This window comes from Mus caroli, unplaced genomic scaffold, assembly GCF_978045245.1.
Source record: "Mus caroli unplaced genomic scaffold, Mus_caroli_1 scaffold_8, whole genome shotgun sequence".
In the NCBI taxonomy this organism is placed as follows: Eukaryota; Metazoa; Chordata; class Mammalia; order Rodentia; family Muridae; genus Mus; species Mus caroli.
The window spans coordinates 105969800-105990972 of record NW_028227263.1 but is presented as its reverse complement, the minus strand read 5'-3'; the positions used below and the strand labels follow the sequence as shown (position 1 = coordinate 105990972).

General features: G+C 38.4%; 1 protein-coding gene across 4 annotated transcripts in view; it reads right to left on the bottom strand.

Moving 5' to 3' along the window:
- The window catches only part of LOC115031507 (vomeronasal type-2 receptor 116-like), a 45131-nt gene that overhangs the window by 14263 nt on the left and 9695 nt on the right, over positions 1-21173 (bottom strand). For 3 of the 4 annotated variants that reach the window (XM_085841862.1, XM_085841861.1, XM_085841860.1), the window contains 4 exons: positions 13291-13582; positions 12128-12934; positions 11242-11469; positions 9610-9733 (listed from right to left, as the gene is read on the bottom strand). In XM_085841862.1, the coding sequence (XP_085697988.1) occupies positions 9610-9733; positions 11242-11469; positions 12128-12934; positions 13291-13572 (1441 nt within the window). In that variant the 5' untranslated portion in view covers positions 13573-13582. Of the gene's footprint in view, positions 1-9609; positions 9734-11241; positions 11470-12127; positions 12935-13290; positions 13583-14106; positions 14136-21173 lie in introns of those variants that run through there. The other variant, XM_085841863.1, reaches the window with a different exon arrangement.

Below are 21173 nucleotides of genomic sequence, written 5' to 3'. Positions count from 1 at the left end.
GCCTACAAACTCATGGAAATCACACAACTCTCTACTCAATGATCTCTGGGTTTGTGAAAAATAAAGAAAGAAATTAAAGAGTTTCTAAAATTCAGTGAAAATGAAGGCACACTAGAATCAATTTTGTGGCACAGGGGGAAGTTCACAGCACTAAGTGCCCCCATAAGGAAGTAAGAAAGTTCTCATATCACAAATTTAAAAATACACCTGGAAGCTCTAGATCAAACAAGAAGCAAGCACACCAAAAAGGAGTGGAAGGCAGGAAATGACCAAAATCAATGCTGAAATCAGTCAGTTAAAAACAGAAAAAACAATACAAAGAATCAATGAAACTAAGAGCTGGTTCTTTGAGAAACTCAACAAGCTAGACAAACACTTAGCCAAACTACCCTAGAGAAAGCATCGTGGGACAGTAAACCATGCCAGGAAGCTTGATGGGTAGAAGGAGTTGAAAGCTCAAAACTCACACCTGAGATGGTAGGCATCACACTGCTCCCTGCCAAATTCCTGGCCTACAACACATGCCAAACTTCCAACATAAGGAAATGTGACCTGTGGTCACATAGGCCCAGAACAGAGTTCTGCATGCCAATGAGGAACCTAGAAGCCATGAGGATTTAGCCAATAAGCTTCCCCTCCCAGACATTCCTCCCTGGAAAGGGTATTTAATCTCAGGTCCACTTGGAGAAGTTAGTGCATTTTTCATCCATTTTCCACAATAAGAGTTTTTAGAAGCATTGACTGTCTCTTCCATCAAGAATCATCATGGGTACCATGAAGGAGGTTTTTGACTATAGAGCTGCAGCCTAAACATCCCACAGAGGCCCCTCTGTGCTTCCAGCCACAACTGCATTCAAGCTAAGGACAATCACTGTTGAGAAAGCCTGATCTCCCAATCCCCTTGGCCTCTAGGCTAGATGCTTTCCTCAGCCTCTGGCTCCCAACTCCACTCCCAACTCCTTGTGACTCAGCAATGCCTAGATTTCCAGGGGTTTGGGAGCCCCTGTTCCCCACTCTGTGGACCCTCAAAATTTCACTCCCTACTACTCTGTGTGATTCTACAGTGGAGACTGGAGGTCCAGAAGCCAGGGAACACCAACTTTGACTTTATCACATCTTAGACCTCGCTCCCTTCCCTCCATCCCCCTATCTAAAGCAGTGAATTGGCAATTGCCTGAAGCCCAGCACCTGCCTGGGATAAGCAGAGTCAACCCCCCTCCTCCTAGTTTCACCTCCCAAGTGACATGCCCTATAGTAGAACAGAATGTGGACCTGAAGTATTCAAATGAACAAAATCAGTAATGATAATGGTAAAAAAAAAAAAAAAAAAACTGACACTGAAGAAATTCAAATAACCATTAGGTTTTACTTCAAAAGCATATCCTACACGAGACTGTAAAATCTTAAAGAAGTGGATGATTGTCTAAACACATACCACTTGCCAAAGATAAATTGAAATAAGATAAACAACTTTAAATGTCCCATAACCCCTAAAGAAATAGAAAAAGTCATTAAATTCTTCCAACCAAAACAGCCCAGGGCCAGATGGTTTCAGTGCAGAATCCTACCAAAATTTAAAAGAAGAGCTACTCAAAAAAAATTAAACAGAAGAATCATTACCAAACTTATTCTATGAGGCTACAGTATCACTCTGATACCTAAACCACACAAACAGTCAACAAGGAAAGAAAAATCCAGACAGATTTTGTTTATGAACATTGATAGAAAAATATTCAATAAAATACTTGCAAACTGAATCCAGGAAAACATCAAAGACATAATCCATCATGATCAAGTAGGCTTCATTCCAAGGATGCTGTAATGTTTAATATATGAAAATACATCAACATAATCCACCATATAAACAAACTGAAAGAAAAAATAACATGATTATCTGATTAGATGCTTTAAAAGCCTTTGATAAAATTCAACATCTTTTCATGTTAAAGGTATTAGAGAAACCAGAGATACAGGCCACATACTTAAACATCAAACAACATTCAGCAAGCATGTAGCCAATATCAAACTATATGAAGAGGAAAATTAAAGCACTTCTACTACAATCACAGACATGACAAGGCTGCTCACTCTTTCACTAACTTTTCAATATAGTACTTGAAGTTCTAGACAGAACAACAACAAAAAAAAAAGAACAACTAGAGGAGATGAAGGGGATACAAATTGGAAAGAAGTCAAATATTACTGTTTGTGAATCATATGATAGTATACATAAGGGATCTCAATATTTCTACCAGAGAACACATACAGCTGATAAACACCCTCATCAATGTGCATAGATACAAAATTAATTCAAATTAATCAGTAGCTCTCCATTATATAAATGATAAATGGCTCAAGAAAGAAATTAGAAAAAAAAACCTCTTTACAGTAGCCTTGAATAATACAAAATATGTAGTTGTAACTCTCATCAAGCAAGTGAAAGATCTGTATGACAAGAACTTCGAGTCCCTGAAGAAAGAAACTGAAGAAGTCCTCAGATGTAAAGATCTTCCATACTCATGGACAGATAGGATTAACATATTGAAAATGGATATCTTATCAAAATCGATCTACAGATTTAATGTCAATCCCCATTAAAACTCTGTCACAATTTTTATACACCTTGAAAGAGGAATTCTCATCTTCATATGGAAAACCAAACCAAACCAAAACACCAGAATAGCCAAAACAACCCTGAACAATGAGAACTTCAGGAAGAATCACCATCCCTTACCCCAAGCTATACTACAGAGCAATAGTAATAAAAAGTGCATGGTACTGGTACAGAAACAAATGCATTGATGAATGGAATCAAATCAAAGACCCCAAAATAAGCCCACAAACCTATGGACATTTTATCTTTTCTCAAAAAGCCAAAACCATAACATGGAAAAATAAAAACATCTTCAAAAAATAGTGCTGATCTAACTGGATGGAAACATGTAGATGAATTAAAAATAGGTCCATAATTATTACCCTGAATGTAATAGAAGTCTAAGTAGATCAAGGACTTCAAAATAAAAAATGGATACAACAAATCTCATAGAAGAGAAAATGATCTAAACAGTCCCATAACCCCTAAAGAAATAGAAGAAGTCCTTAATACTGTCCAACCAACCAAAGTCCAGGACCAGATGGGTTTAGTGCAGAGTTTTAACAGACCTTCAAAGAAGACCTAATTCAAATTCTCCTCAATCTATTCCATAAAATAAAACAGAAGGTACTCTACCCAGTTCATTCTATGAAGCCACAATTAATATGATACCTAAACCAAATAAAGAACCAACAAAAAAAGAGTACTTCAGACTAATTTCCCTTATGAATATTGATGCAAAAATCCTCAATAAAGTAATTGCCTACAGAATCCAAGAACACATCAAAACAATCATCCATCCTGACCAAGTAGGTTTCATCCCAGGGGTGCAGGGATGGTTCAATATACGGAAATCCATCAACGTAATCCAGTATATAAACAAATTGAAAGACAAAAACCACATGATCATCTCCTTAGATGCTGAGAAAGCATTTGACAAAATCCAACACCCATTCATGATAAAAGTCTTGGAAAGATCAGGAATTCAAGGCCCATACCTAAACATGATAAGAGCAATCTACAGCAAACCAGTAGCCAACATCAAACTAATTGGTAAGAAGCTGGAAGCAATCTCACTAAAATCAGTGACTAGACAAGGCTGACCATTCTCTCATACCTATTCAATATGGTACTCCAAGTCCTAGCCAGAGCAATTAAAGACAAAAGGAGATCAAAGGAATACAAATTAGAAAGAAAGAAGTCAAAATATCACTACTTGCAGATAATATGATAGTATATATAAGTGACCCCAAAAATTCTACCAGAGAACTCCTAAACCTCATAAACAACTTCAGCACAGTTGCTGGATATAAAATTAACTCAAACAAATCAGTGGCCTTTCTCTACACAAAGGAAAAACTGGCTGAGAAAGAAATTAGGGAAACAACACCCTTCAAAATAGTCACAAATAATATAAACTACCTTGGTGTGACACTAAGGAAGTGAAAGATGTGTATGATAAGAACTTCAACTATCCATCAACGTAATCCACTATATAAACAAACTCAAAGAAAAAAAAAAACACATGATCACCTCGTTAGATGCAGAGAAAGTATTTGACAAAATCCGACACCCATTTATGATAAAAGTCTTGGAAAAATCAGGAATTCAAGGCCCATGCTTAAACATGATAAAAGCAATCTACAGCAAACCCGTAGCCAACATCAAAGTAAATGGTGAGAAGCTGGAAGCAATCCCACTAAAATCAGGGACTATACAAGGCTACCCACTTTCTCCATACCTATTCAACATAGTATTTGAAGTCCTAGCCAGAGCAATTCGACAACAAAAGGAGATCAAAGGGATACAAATTGGAAAGGAAGAAGTCAAAATATCACTTTTTGTAGATGATATAATAGTATATATAAGTGACCCTAAAAATTCCACCAGAGAACTCCTAAACCTGATAAACAGCTTTAGTGAAGTAGCTGGATATAAAATTAACTCAAACAAGTCAATGGCCTTTCTCTACACGAAGGATAAACAGGCTGAGAAAAAATTAGGAAAACAACACCCTTCTCAATAGTCACAAATAATATAAAATACCTTGGCGTGACTCTAACTAAAGAAGTGAAAAATCTCTATGATAAGAAAGTCAAGTCTCTGAAGAAAGAAATTAAAAAAGATCTCAGAAGATGGAAAGATCTCCCATGCTCATGGATTGGCAGGATCAATATAGTAAAAAATGGCTATCTTGCCAAAAGCAATGTACAGATTCAATGCAATCCCCATCAAAATTCCAACTCAATTCTTCAACGAATTAGAAAGGGCAATCTGCAAATTCATCTGGAATAACAAAAAACCTAGGATAGCAAAAAACTCTTCTCAAGGATAAAAGAACCTCTGGTGGAATCACCATGCCTGACCTAAAGCTGTACTACAGAGCAATTGTGATAAAACTGCATAGTGCTGGTATAACAACAGACAAGTAGACCAATGGAATAGAATTGAAGACCCAGAAATGAACCCACACACCTATGTGTGTGGAGCTAAAAAGGTGTGTGACAAAGGAGCTAAAACCATCCAGTGGAAAAAAGACAGCATTTTCAACAAATGGTGCAGGCACAACTGGTGGTTATCATGTAGAAGAATGGGAATTGATCCATTCCTATCTCCTTGTACTAAGGTCAAATCTAAGTGGTTCAAGGAACTCCACATAAAACCAGAGACAGTGAAACATATAGAGGAGAAAGTGGGGGAAAGCCTCGATGATATGGGCACAGGGGAAAAATTCCTGAATAGAACAGCAATGGCTTGTGCTGTAAGATCAAGAATCGACGTATGGGACCTCATAAAATTGCAAAGCTTCTGTAAGGCAAAAGACACCGTCAATAAGTCAACTCTCTAAAGAAAGAAATTGAAGAAGATCCCAGAAGATGAAAAGATCTCCCATGCTCATTGATTGGCAAGATTACTATAGCCAAGATGGCTATCTTCCCAAAAACAATCTACAGATTCAATGCAATCCCCATCAAAATTCCAATGCAATTCTTCACTGAGCTAGGAAGGGCAATTTGCAAATGCATATAGAATAACACAAAACCTAGGATTGCAAAAACTATTCTGAACAATAAAAGAACCTCTGGGGGGATCACCATGCCTGACCTCAAGCTGTACTACAGAGCAATTGTGATTAAAAACAAAAAACAAACAAACAAACAAAAAAAAACCCACCAAAACTGCATGGTACTGGTACAGCAACAGACACGTCGATCAATGAAATAGAATTGAAGTCCCACAAATGCACCCACATACCAATGGTCACTTGATCTTTAACAAAGGAGCTAAAACCATCCAGTGGGAAAAAGACAACATTTTCAACAAGTGGTGCAGGCTCAATTGGCAGTTATCATGTAAAAGAATGTGAATTGATCCATTCTTATCTCTTTGTACAAAGCTCAAGTATAAGTGGATCAAGGAACTCCACATAAAACCAGAGACACTGAAACTTATAGAGGAGAAAGTGGGGAAAAGCCTCAAAGATATAAGCACAGAGGAAAACTTCCTGAACAGAACAGCAATGGCTGGTGATGTAAGATCAAGAATGGACAAATGGGACCTCATAAAACTGCAAAAGCTTCTGTAAGGCAAGAGACACTGTCAATAAGACAAAAATGCCCTCAAGAGATTGGGAAAGGATCTTTACCAATCCTAAATCAGATAGGGGGCTAATATCCAATACATACAAAGAACTTAAGAAGTTGGATTCCAGAAAATCAAATAGCGCCATTTAAAAATGGGGTGTCAGTGGAAAGAGAGGCCCATTAGTCATGCAAACTTTATTTGCCTCAGTACAGGGGAACGACAGGGCCAAGAAGTGGGAGTGGGTGTGTGGGGGAGTGTGTTGGGGACTTTTGGGATAGCATTGGAAATGTAAATGAAATAAATACCCAATAAAAAAGAGAAAATAAATGGGGTGCATAGCTTAACAAAGAATTCTCACCTGAGGAATACCGAATGGCTGAGAAGCACCTGAAAAATAATGTTCAACATCTTTAATCATCAGGGAAATGCAAATCAAACCAACCCTGAGATTCTACCTCACACCAGTCAGAATGGCTAAGATCAAAAATTCAGGTGATAGCAGATGCTGGCCAGGATGTGGAGAAAAAGGAACACTCCTCTATTGCTGGTGGGACTGCAAGCTTGTACAACCACTCTAGAAATCAGTCTTGCCGTTCCTCAGAAAATTGGACATAGTACTACTGGAGGATCCCGCAATACCTCTCCTGGGCATATATCCAGAAGATGTTCCAACAGGTAAGAAGGACACATGCTCCACTATGTTCATAGCAGCCTTATTTATAATAGGCAGAAACTAGACAGAACCCAGATGTCCCTCAACAGAGGGATTGATACAGAAAATATGGTACTTTTAAACAATGGAGTATTACTCAGCTATCAAAAGCAATGAATTTATGAAATTCTAAGTCAAATAGATGGATCTGGAGGATATTATCCTGAGTAAAGTAACTTAATCACAAAAGAACACAAATGATATGCACTCACCCATAAGTGGATATTAGCCCAGAAACTTAGAATACCCAAAATATAATTTACAAAACACATGAGAAGTTTGTTCTTTTCTAATAAGAGACAAATCAGAAGTTGATATAGATTGGGGAAGAGGTGGGTATGAACTGGGAGAATTGGAGGGAAGGTGTGATGGTTTGTATATTCTTGGGCCAGGGAGTGACATCATTTGGAGGTGTGACCTGGTTGGAATAGGTGTGACCTGGTTGGAGTAGGTGTGTCACTGTGGGTGTGAGTTTAAGGTCCTCCCTCACCTAGTTGCCTGGAAGTCAGTCTTCCACTAGCAGCCTTTGGATGAAGACGTAGAACTCTCAGCTCTGCCTGTGCCATGCCTGCCTGGATTCTGCTGTGCTCCCTCTTTGATAATGGACTGAATCACGGAACCTGTAAGTCAGCCTCAATTAAATGTTGTTTTTTATAAGACTTGCCTTGGTTATGGTGTCTGTTCACAGCAGTAAAACCCTAACTAAGACAAAAGGGAAACTGCACTTATGTTGTGTGAGGAGTCTATGTTTAATAAAAGAGAAACAAAAATTTAAAAGATCAAATTATTTGAAATAATATATTTTCAGCAAAACAAAGAAACCCAGTCATATATAATTAATTAATAATGGGGTTATAATTATTAATGAATAACTAATTCAATCCTACATATCACTGAGCATTAAAAGCAATCACAGGAAGGTGGATGGAGAGATCTGGGTGGAAAAGGGGACACATAGGATAAGAGGGGAACATGATCAGGTTTTGGGTAGGAGAAACAATACTGAAGTCTTGAGAGCCAGCAGAAAGAGAGGAAACAGGCAACTTTGGGAGGTAGGAGGTGGGTGGGACTCTAATCATTGTACTAGAGACCTGGGAAGTGGGAGACTTTCATTACTCAAAGGAAGGGACCTGAAATGAAAATCCCTACAGTGGGAATAAGGAACTTGTAGAGCCCACTTCCAGCTGGAATGCAGGGCATCAAGTGAGAGAAGGGGTCGTCATCTCACAGCCAAAACCTCCGACTCATAATTGTTGTCATCTGAAAGAACTGCAGGGACAAAAATGAAGAGCCTGAGGATAAGGAAGTGTAGAGACAGGCCCAAATTGGGATCCAACTCATAAGGAGGCTCCAAGGCCTGACACTACTACTGAGGCTGTGGTGTGCTCTAAAAAAGGGGCTATCATGACTGCCCTCCAAAAGACCCAACAAGCAGCTGAGAGTCAGATGCAGATATTTACACCCAACCAATGGACAGAAGCTGCTTACTATTGTGGTTCGATTAGGGAAAAGCTGGAAGAAGCTGAGGAAGAGCGTGACCCTGGGGAAGATCAGCAGTCTCAACTAACCTAGACCTCCGGGATCTCTCAGATCTCACCAACCAGGCAGTGTAAGTCAGCTGACATGAGGTCACCAACACATATATAGCAAAGGACTGCCAGGCCTGGACTCAGTCAGAGAAGATAGACCTAACCCTCAATAGACTGGAAGCCACAGGGAGAGGAGAGGTCAGGTGGAGTGAGGGGTGTGGGGATTGGCACATCCTCTTGGAGAATGGGGTGGAAGGGAGGAGGAATGGGATGTGGAACAGTCAGATGATAGAATGGAAGGGAAAAAATATCTGGACTCTAAAAAATAAGATTAAATAAAAAATTTAAAAGCCCAAAAACCATGACACTAAAAACACTGTTTCTATGGTGTAATGAAGGGGACTGTGTATTTGTCAGGAAAGTGAGTATTCACAGGCAAAGTATGTGCAATGGCTCAGCAATGTAAATTGAGAATGATTTCAATGTCTAAGGTCTGTGATGTCAAACAGAAATCATCTAGCCTCAGGCTCCTCTGTGCAGGGGATTTCAGGTGATCCATTTCTCCCTGGCAAGACCAGGTGTGATTCGCCTTTGGATGGATCAAACCAACTTTATCGGTCATCCTTAGGTAGAGAGAAGCAACTGTGGGGACTTCCATGTAAAAAATGGAATGTGAAGACCATAAAATGGAATATGCATGTACAATTAAGCCACTTAGGACCTTAATAACAGTGCAAGAAACTTATGTCAAAGTGGCCACAAGACTGTTACTAAGAGATAGACAAATGTATTTCCACGTTTACTGCTAGAAACCAACAATTTGTGAGAAATCTTGAATTTATAATGTGAAAGTGTGTACTTGTCTGTCCTTTCCTTGATCCTTTCCTGAACTGCAGGACACTAAGCCCCTGGGGTGTTTATTTCATGGTTAATTTTTACTGTACCCACGAACTTAAATTCCTATTGTATAATCATTTCCTGGTGCATGCTGGCTTTACCTTCCCTTCTCTTCCCTTGGAAAATAAAGATTTATTGGTACAAAACAAAAACAAAAACCTAATAGCAATATTTAAATTTCTAACTACTGGGCAAGAGTTTATCTCTTACTTATCTCCAGTCCTTTCCTGTTTGCTTAGGTATTGCAGATTCCTTTGGACAAGTTGGAAACATCTCTGTAAGCCTTTATTTACCTGTCTCATTGGAAATCTCATTGTCTGCACAAGGAATGCAATCAAAGCAGCAGACAGCTTTCCCCTCCTGGGCAGCTTTCCTGAATCCAGGCCTACAGCTCTCACTGCACACAGACTGAGGAATCTAGGAGGAATGAAATCTATTAGCAAATGCCTGGGCTTTTTGAAAAATCCAAATTTCTGGACTATTTCTGAGTATCATTGAACAGTTACTTTGTAAATGATTACACTAAAAATTGAAGATAATGAGTTTGGTATTAATAATTTTGTTTCCTTTTGCATGAAATCATCCACATGTTTACATCTTGGGCCAATACCATGCAACTGTTGTAAAGAATACCTCATTAAAGTAGCATTGGAGAATGCCATGTGTACTGGCTAGTTTTGTGTCAACTTGACACAACTGGAGTTATCACAGAGAAAGGAGCTTCAGTTGAGGAAATGCCTCCCTGAGGTACAACTGTAAGGCATTTTCTCAATTAGTGATCAAGGGGAAAAAGCCCCTTGTGGATGGGACCATCTCTAGGCTGGTAGTCTCAGTTCTATAAGAGAGCAGGCTGAGCAAGCCAGGGGAAGCAAGCCAGTAAAGAACATCCCTCCATGGCTTCTGCATCAGCTCCTGCTTCCTGACCTGTTTGAGTTCCAGTCCTGACTTCCTTAGTGATGAACAGCAGTATGGAATTGTAAGCTGAATAAACCCTTTCCTCCCCACCTTGCTTCTTGGTCATGATGTTTGTGCAGGAATAGAAACCCTGACTAAGACCATGGTATGACTTCAGAATTAATGTGCGTCAAGCATACTGGCTACTAGATGGAGCTTTTATATCCAACATGAGTATAATTCCTGATTGTTAACTTTACAGGACTTGGTTTCATCATGGAAAAAAATCTTATGCAGTTCTGGGAGGAATTTTATAGAGACGTTTACCTGAGGTAGGAAGAGCCACCACATAATAGGTGTCAGCATTTCATTGTCCACTGTCTCAGACGAAAATGAAATTTAGATAGAAGGTAAGCAACCACATTCTTTGATTTCTGATTCTGCTCTGTGAATATAATGTCATCACCTCCTCTGGTATATAAAACACTCTTTTCCACCATGATATAATGCCTGCTTACAGTGTCAGTTAAAGAAACCTGTACTTTCCTTCAGTCAGCTTTTCTTGACTATTTATGTGAAGCAACAATCAAAAATAACATACACACATGTACACACACACACACATGTACACACACATGTACACACACACACATGTACACACACACATGTACACACACACACACACACACTGGCCTATTATGATATTTTATCTTTTCAGAGGCTGAAAAATAAAATTTCATCTTAGCTTTCTTGCTGAAATTTCTTCAACTTCTTGATAAAATAAACTCCTATCAGTGTTTGAAGCAGTGACAGAAATCTAACAGATACTATTTATAAGATATGTGTGGTTATTAATAACAACTTTTCCATTAATCAAAGTCAAGGAAATGACAAAATAGTCAAATGTTGGCTGTTACTTATTAGGAGTTAAAGATTGACTGATACTGAATGAGTGTCCAATTAACACTATATCCTGAAAATTACTTTTGTTTTTATAAAAAGGCAAAGCAGTGAGGTAAGTCACAACTTACTTTTGTAAACTGTGTCGGCCACTGTATCATTTCCTCAGATAAAGATAACTGTTGACCCTGGGGAGAATTTGGAGAAAAGGTTCCTACTTTCATCTTTAATCCAAGACCCGTTGGGAAATTCCAAAAATTGAAAATGTCATATTCTGAATATAAGTTTTTCCTCTCATCTATTACAGTTTGACCACTTGGATGGTTTTTAAGTAGGGTGATCTTTAGAAAAGGGAGGATCTAGAAGAGATGCAGGGATGTATATTGAAATCTAAGATACAATGTAATACAAACAATAGCTGTGTCATGATGGAAAGGAACTATAAAGGAGTCATCAAAATGGTTGAGTAAATAAAATATACATGGATTGAAATGTTTTCATTTTCAAAAATCACACTATGTTCAAGAGAAATCATTCAAATAAATATAGCTAAGAAAACATGTTATGTGGATTCAGTTCCTTCAAAATTCTTTGTACTGCTAGCCACACCTGTTAACTTTTGAAATATATTCAGAGCTTCCGTGCATAAAATGGAGGCCCTCAAGTTGAAGGTGCAATTTAAAGTGATTCTGAGGAATATACTTGGGAAATGTCAACTTTTCAAATTGAAGATATTATGAAGAAGCCTGTAAAGCAACTTATTATATGAATTTAGGATTGGTTTAATAAGTTTTTTCCTTTGTTCCTGGCACACAATTTATAAAGATACTTAACTAAGGATTTTGCATTGAACATCAGAGTGAAACAAGTATTATCTCACTTGTTCATTCACAACCTATTCTAAAGCCTTTGATGCCTAATACTAACCCTAAATAAATAAATAAATAAATAAATAAATAAATAAATAAATAAATAAATAAAGTGACATTGCTGATAATACACAGGAAGGGATATTACCTGCCAGGGCAAGAATGCCATTCCTTCTCCATTGGCATATGGTTGTGCCTGTATTTGTTGAACAGTCATCTCATGGAGGCTGTGAGCAAGAGCATACACAGCATTGTATATGTTGTAGCTCTCTTCACTCATGGCTGGGTCAAAAATGTGTCTGGGCAGTAAGTCCAAAGATGCATTGGGTTGGCAGTTCTCCAAAAGTTGGCAATCAAACTCAGAAAAAGGGCAATTGAAGAAAAAACCCCAAAATTTAGGAAGATAAGCATCTTCTGGGTATGTGTAGGGATTAACTGTTTGAACAAAATTCACAAACTCAACCATCTCTTCATGATGGTGTGTAAAAATGAGACTCCCATGAAAGGATTCTATCATAAAATAATCAGAATAGTAGTCAATATCCCATTGAGAGTTCAAGACCCAGACTTTCCATGTCACTAACAGTTGTGCAATGTGTCGCATTAAACCTTGTAAAGAAACAATGTCCCCATAAATAACAATCACATTTGCTGATGATTCCTGAATCTTTTCCATATTTTTCCATACTGCATCAGAATATGAATTCCAGGTGCCAGGAATCATTTTCACAAAGGCTAAGCAGACCCTATTACTTTCCATAACGTCTCTAAAGTCTGATAGAATCTGAGTCCCTCTGGGGTCATTTGGGACGATCAGACCCACCCAGGACCAGCTGAAATAAAGCATCAAAGACACTAAGGCCAGTGACAGATATGTGTCCTTGGGGGCCACCTGAAAGAGTGTTTTATACTGACTTTGGTCATTCATGTTTGAATCAAAATGTCCAAAAGTAAACTGTAGAAAAACAAAATTGGAAACAAGAGAAAGAATATTGGCATCAAACACAGTGTCAATCATGAATCAACAGAAGTCAAGATGAAAATGACTTTGTCATATTTTAAAAAGCCAACTCATTACAGAGTTTTCAACAAAAAGCACTGACAGTTCTCTATTTTAAATAACATAGCTAGTCCTATTCACCTCTCCTTCCATTCTATTTCAGGTAATGGAAATGTGGATCTGTCATCAAGTACCTTCATACTTTACTTTGGTTCTTGATTAATTCAAGTACCCGTAGTTTACATTTTCAGAAAGCTGTAATGCTAAAAAAAAATGATATATGACTCCAGTTCCCACAACCTACTGCTCACCTGAGGTATTTTGTAGAGTTGTAGCAGTGTCCCAATATGGGCAGATATTGCCCATGATGTTCCTGTAAGTGCTGCAGGTAAATTTCTCTTCTGGCCACAGTTATAATTAACTAGTTGATTACTCAACCCTGCGAGCCAAAGAAAGGGACCAAAAAGAATATTCTTTTCAGAAAATTTAATGTTATGATGCTCAAATCCAAGAGTTGTGTTGGGTAGAAGATGAGGATTTCTGTTGATCTCCTCAATGGTAAACATCAGGACCAGAAGAAACTGGTAGTTCATTACCTTATACCTGCATAGATTTCATAAAATTACATGGAAAAAGGACATAAATCATACAATCTTTATACTTTTTGAAATAGCATTTTCATTCAAATTGTAATGTTGCTATAAAATCCTTATTTTAATGTCTTTTCATGAAATGCTTACAATTAGAATGGGCATTTTAAGTATGTAGTATTAGGTAAGATCTGACAGCATTAACATTTAATAATCATGGTCTCTGGGACTCTTAGTATATTGATTTATCTTTTATATGTGGAGAAAATGGTGCACTAATAAGTAATTATGTTCTGACAAATCATCAGAATATTTAGTCCTTGAATCTTGGCCTATGAGGCTCTATAGAAATGAAAGGTCAATATATCTTGATCCAGTCACCCAGGTTTTTGTGATAATATCCCTTTTAAAGAATATCACAAAGATAATTTAAGTCATATATTGCTACAGTTGTCATTTTGTGATATTTTTAATAGAGTGGTCTAGGACATAATATGTAGACCAAGCTGGCCTTGAACTCAAGGGAATTTCTCTTACTTTGCCTTTAAACTCTGGGGATTAATTCAAGTGTAGTCACATCCAAATTTATTTTATATTTATTGTTTTTATGAGCTGTGTGCATCACTTATGCAGATATGAGTCCCTGTGAGGGTAGAGGTCCATGAGTCTTAATAAGTATAATTGCCTGAAAGAGAAGAACTTCAAGAGACAGTCTAAGCTGTCCAAACATTCTTTCACAGAATTTCTTAATCACTCATTTAATTATTGGCTGACTAGCTGACTGAGTTATTAGATGAAGTGTGCTATTCACAATGCTGTTTCCTAAGTTTATATTTGTAAATATTACACTTCAGTTGGATATACATAATTCATAAAAATATATTTGTCAGAGTTTCATAGAAAAACAATATTATTTTTTATATTTTTGAAAGATATAGGGAAAGATTAAATTTATATTAAACTTACATGAAGAGAAAAAAAAAGCATTTTTAAATGTAAAATTTTTTTCTACAGAATTCTGGCCTTATAATCACATACATATTTTATTTACTCAACTCTGATCTTTGTGCTTCCGTATTATCTTTTCATAAACTTTTTTTTTCTTTTAGCAAAGATGCTGGTCTGCCACATATCTGACACTCATGCTGTCTCAAAGAAAACTGTATATTCTAAGTACATCCTCTAAACTTTTTTTCTGGGATGCTGCTGAGATTTACATTTTGCATGCCCTGCCTGATGTTCGTGTCTTTTAAACATAGTGAATTAGCCTAGAATCTTCACATGAAATCAAACAAAACACTTTGTATATATCATAATTCTAAAATAATTAATAAGGATGAAAATGTATGTAGCAGAATAAAATCATGAAAGAAAACCTTAGGAGTAATGTGACTGGCAGCAAAGACTAAAGTAGGAATTTGGGGATTAGTAATGATAATATTTTAGTTAAAAATCTATTATAGGGTTCATCCTGGTAGATTTTTACCTTTGATGAGTATGAAGTGACCCTTCTTGTCTTTTTTGATAACTTTGGGTTGGAAGTCGATTTTATTCGATATTAGAATGGTTACTCCAGCTTGTTTCTTCAGACCATTTGCTTGGAAAATTGTTTTCCAGACTTTCACTCTGAGGTAGTATCTGTCTTTTTCCCTGGGGTAGGTTCCCTATGAGGAGCAAAATGTTGGGTCCTGTTTGTGTAGCCAGTCTGTTAGTCCATGTCTTTTTATTGGGGATTGAGTTCATTAATATTAAGAGATATTAAAGAAAAGTAGTTGTTGCTTCCTGTTATTTTTGTTGTTAGAGTTGGCATTCTGTTCTTGCAGCTATCTTGTTTTAGGTTTGTTGAAGGATTGCTTTCTTGCTTTTTCTAGGGTGTAGTTTCCATCCTTGTGTTGGTGTTTTCCCTTTATTATTATTTGAAGGGCAGGATTCATAGAAAGATATTGTGTGAATTTGGTTTTGTCATGGAATACTTTGGTTTCTCCATCTATGGTAATGGAGAGTTTTGCTGGGTATAGTAGCCTGGGCTGGCAATTGTGTTCTCTTAGTGTCTATATAACATCTGTCCAGGATCTTCTGGCTTTCATAGTCTCTGGTGAGAAGTCTGGTATAATCCTAATAGGCCTGCTTTTATATGTTACTTGACCTTTTTCCCTTACTGCTTTTAATATTCTATCTTTATTTAGTGCATTTATTGTTCTGATTATTATGTGTTGGGAGGAATTTCTTTTCTAGTCCAGTCTATTTGGAGTTCTGTAGGCTTCTTGTATGTTCATGGGCATCTCTTTCTTTAGGTTTGGGAAGTTTGCTTCTATCATTTTGTTTACGATAGTTGCTTGCCCTTTAAGTTGAAAATCTTCATTCTCATCAACTCCTATTATCTGTAGGTTTGGTCTTCTCATTGTGTCCTGGATTTCCTAGATGTTTTGAGTTAGGATCTTTTTGCATTTTGCATTTTCTTTGATTGTTGTGTCCATGTTCTCTACAGAATCTTCTGCATCTGAGATTCTCTCTTCCATCTCTTGTATTCTGTTACTGATGCTCGTATCTATGGTTCCTGTTTTCTTTCCTAGCTTTCTATCTCCAGAGTTGTCTCCCGTTGGGTTCTCTTTATTGTTTCTACTTCCATTTTTAGATCTTGGATGGTTTTGTTCAATTCCATCACCTGTTTGGATGCATTTTCCTGTAATTCTTTAAGAGAATTTTGTGTTTCTTCTTTAAGGGCTTCTACTTGTTTAGCAGTATTTACCTGTAATTCTTTAAGGGATTTTTGTGCTTCCTCTTTTAGGCCTTCTACCTGTTTAGCCGTTTTTCTCCTGTATTTCTTTAAGTGAGTTATTAATTTCCTTCTTAAAATCCCCTACCAGCATCATGAGATACGATTTTAAATCCGAATCTTGCTTTTCTAGTGTGTTGGGGTATTTAGGACTCGCTGAGGTGGGAGTGCTGGGTTCCGATGATGGTAAGTGGTCTTGGTTTCTGTTGGTAACATTCTTATGTTTGCCTTTTGCCATCTGGTAATTTCTGGTGTTAGTTGTTATAGCTGTCTCTGGCTGGAGCTTGTTCCTCCTGTGATTCTGTGATCCTCGGTCAGCACTCCTGGGAGTCCAACTCTCTCCTGAGTCTCAGTGATCACAGTACTCTCTGCAGGCCACCTCTCCTCTGAAGGGGAAGAAGCACAGATGGCTGGAACTTAGATCTGCCTCCTGCCAGTAGATGAAGGCCCAAACCAGAACCTGTCCCAGAAGCTATGTTGCCTCTGCAGTCCACAAGCTGCGCAGACTGGTCTCAGAGGGGACGGGATACAAGATGGCTCTCTCACCTCCTCTGGCAGCCAGAGCCCTCCCATGCTGCCAACCCTCCTCTGGCAGGGAAGGAGCCCAGATGTCTGGAGCTGAGGTAATCCAATCTCAAAAGAACTCATTTGATATACACTCACAGATAAGTGGATATTAGCCCAGAAACTTAGAATACCCAAGATACAATTTGCAAAACACAAGAAAATCAAGAAGAACAAAGACAGATGCATGGATACTTCATTATTCCTTAGAATAGGGAACAAATTACCCATGGGATGAGTTACAGAGACAAAGATTGGAATTGAGATCAAAGGATGGACCATCCAGAGACTGCCCCAACCAGGGATCCATCCCATAATCAGCCACCAAACGCAGACACTATTGCATACATCAGCAAGATTTGGTTGAAAGAACCTTGATATATCTGTCTCTTGTGAGGCTATGCCAGTGCCTGGCAAATACAGAAGTGGATGCTCACAGTCATATATCGGATGGAACACAGGGACCCCAACAGAGGAGCTAGAGAAAGTACCCATTAAGCTGAAGGGGTCCCCAACCCTATAGGTAGAACAACAATATGAACTAACCAGTACCCCCAGAGCTTGCGTCTCTAGCTGCATATGTGGCAGAAGATGGCCTAGTCAGCCATCATTGGGATGAGAGGCCCCTTGGTCTTGCAAACTTTATATACCCCAGTACAGGGGAATGCCAGGGCCAAGAAGTGGGAGTGGATAGGTAGGGGAGCAGGGTGGGGGAGGGTATAGGGTACCTTCGGGATAGCATTTGAAATGTAAATAAAGAAAATATCTAATAAAAAATCAAAAAAAGGGAAAAACATTTTAAAAATCTATTATAGAGCACAAACTCTGGATACAGTCCCACAATCCCCAGAGGACTCTCCACACGATCTTAGGATCACTGGTGAGTGGAACACAACATTGGTTCAAATCCAATTGTGATGGACCTATGACAGCAGGAGCAAGGACACAGGAGCCCTGCCTGTACAACAGCTTGCATTCCTCCTGATCAGTACTGGTATACCTTGATTTTGAACACACTAGACAGTTCCCAGTCCTCAGAGGAGACACCACTTCCAGATGCTGTAACCTGCCCAGGATCTTAGGATTCCTGAATCCCAGGATAACAGGAGCTTGGTCACACCAGGATCTCAGGGTCTCAGAGAAAGCATGGCTGCCAATAACTCTGACACACCCAGAATCTCAGGTTCACAGGAGCCCTGAATCACAGGATCACAGAGGAATCTGGACTCCGAGGACTACTGAATCAACCAGGATTATAAGAAGGACAGGCTTCAATCCAATTGCTAACGCAGGCTACTATACCCAGCAAAATTCCCAATTACCATACATGGAGAAACCAAAGTATTTCATGACAAAACCAAATTCACACAATATCTATCCATGAATCCAGCCCTTCAAATGATAATAAAAGGAAATCTCCAACACAAGGAGAGAAATGATGCCATAGTAATATCAAGAAAATAATCCTTCAAAAAAACTAAAAGAAGATAGCCACAAGAACAGAATCCAAACTCTAAGAAAGAAATCAATGAAGGTCTCAGAAGGTGGAAAGATCTCCCATGCTCATGGATTGGCAAGATTAATTTAGTCAAAATCTTGCCAAAAGCAATCTACAGATTCAATACAATCCCCATCAAAATTCCAACTCAATTCTTCACCGAGTTAGAAAGGGCAATTTGCAAATTCATCTAGAATAATAAAAAAACTAGGATAGCAAAAACTATTCTCAACAACAAAAGAACCTCTGGTAGAATCACCATGCCTGACCTCAAGCTGTATTACAGAGCAAATGTGATAAAAACTGCATGGTACTGGTACAATGACAGACATGTAGATCAATGGAATAGAATTGAAGACCCAGAAATGAACCCACACACCTATGGTCACTTGATCTTTGACAAGGGAACTAAAACCATCCAGTGGGAAAAAAAGACAGCATTTTCATCAAGTGGTGATGGCACAACTGGCATTCATCATGTAGAAGAATGTGAATTGATCCATTCTTATCTCCTTATACAAAGCTCAATTCTAAGTTGATCAAGGAACTCCATATAAAACCAGAGACACTGAAATTTATAGAGGAGAAAGTGGAGAAACGCCTTGAAGATATGGGCACAGGTGAAAACTTCCTTAATATAACAGCAATGGCTTGTGCTGTACAATTGAGAATTGACAACTGGGACCTCAGAAAATTGCAAAGCTTCTGTAAGGAAAAGGACACTGTCAATAAGACAAAAATGCCCCCAAGAGATTGGGAAAGGAGCTTTACTAATCCTAAATCTGATAGGGAGATAATATCCAATATATAAAACAAACTCAAGAAGCTGGATTCCAGAAAATTAAATAACTCCATTAAAAATGGGGTACCAAGCCTTCTGGTCTGCGCCAACACCGATGCACCTTGGGCGTGGAGTCTAAGGACAACCCCAAAGTCCCCACAGGACTCTCCACGGGATCTTAAGACCTCTGGTGAGTAGAACACAACTGCTGTTCCAATCAAATCGCACGGGACTTGAGACAGCATTACTTAGGGAAACAGAAAACCCGGCCTGACCAGGGTCTCAAGTCCCTTCCAGTCGGCACCAACACCAGCACCGATGCACCTTGGGCCCAGAGTCTGCAGACATCCCCAAGGTCCCCAGAGGACACTCCACAGGATCTTATGACCTCTGGTGAGTGGAACACAACTTCTGTCAGGAGGCAGGTTCGAACACCAGATATCTGGGCACCTTCCCTGCAAGAAGAGAACTTAGATACAGAGAGTACTCTGACCACTGAAATTCAGGAGAGATCTAGTCTCCCAGGTCTGCTGATAGAGGCTAATATAATCACCTGAGGAACAAGCTCTAATCAGAGACAACTATAACAACTAACTCCAGAGATTACCAGATGGCGAAAGACAAACATAAGAATCTTACTAACAGAAACCAAGACTACTCACCATCATCAGAACGCAGCACTCCCACCTCACCCAGTCCTTGGCACCCCAACACACCCGAAAAAATAGACCCGGATTTAAAAGCATATCTCATGATGATGGTAGAGGACATCAAGAAGGACTTTAAAAACTCACCTAAAGAAATAGAGGAGAACACTGCTAAACAGGTAGAAGACCTTAAAGAGGAAGCACAAAAATCCCTTTAAAAATTGGAGGAAAACACGACCAAACAGGTAATGGAATTGAATAAACCCATCCAAAACCTAAAAAGGGAAGTAGACACAATAAAAAAAAAAAAAAACCAAAGTGAGGCAACTCTGGAGATAGAAAGCTAGGGAAGAAATCTGGAACCATAGATGCAAGCAACAGCAACAGAATACAAGAGGTGGAAGAGAGAATCTCAGGTGCAGAAGATTCAATAGAGAACATCGGCACAACAATCAAAGAAAATACAAAATGCAAAAAGATCCTAACTCAAAACATCCAGGAAATCCAGGACACAATGAGAAGACCAAACCTACGGAAAATAGGAGTACATGAGAATGAAGATTTTCAACTTAAAGGGCCAGCAAATATCTTCAACAAAATTATAGAAGAAAACTTCACAAACCTAAAAAAAGAGATGCCCATGAACATACAAGAAGACTACAGAACTCCAAATAGACTGGACCAGAAAAGAAATTTCTCCTGACACATAATAATCAGAACAACAAATGCACTAAATAAAGATAGAATATTAAAAGCAGTAAGGGGGAAAGGTCAAGTAACATATAAAAGCAGGCCTATCAGAATTACACAAGACTTTTCAACAGAGACTATGAAAGCCAGAAGATCCTGGACAGATGTTATACAGACACTAAGACAATAGAAATGCCAGCCCAGGCTACTATACCCAGCCAAACTCTCAATTACCATAGATGGAGAAACCAAAGTATTTAACGACAAAACCAAATTCACAAAATATCTTTCCACGAATACAGCCATTCAAAGGATAATAACAGAAAAAAAAACAATGAAAGGACGGAAACCACACCCTAGAAAAAGGAAGAAGGTAATCCTTCAACAAACCAAAAGGAAGACAGCCACAAGAACAGAATGCCAACTCTAACAACAAAAATAATAGGAAGCAACAATTACTTTTCCTTAATATGCCCTAATAGCAATGGACTCAATTCCCCAATAAAAAGACAGACTCACAGACTGGCAACAAAAACAGGACCCAAAATTCTGCTGCTTACAGGAAACCCATCTCAGGGAAAAAGACAGACACTACATCAGAGTGAAAGGCTGGAAAACAATTTTCCAAGCAAATGGTCTGAAGAAACA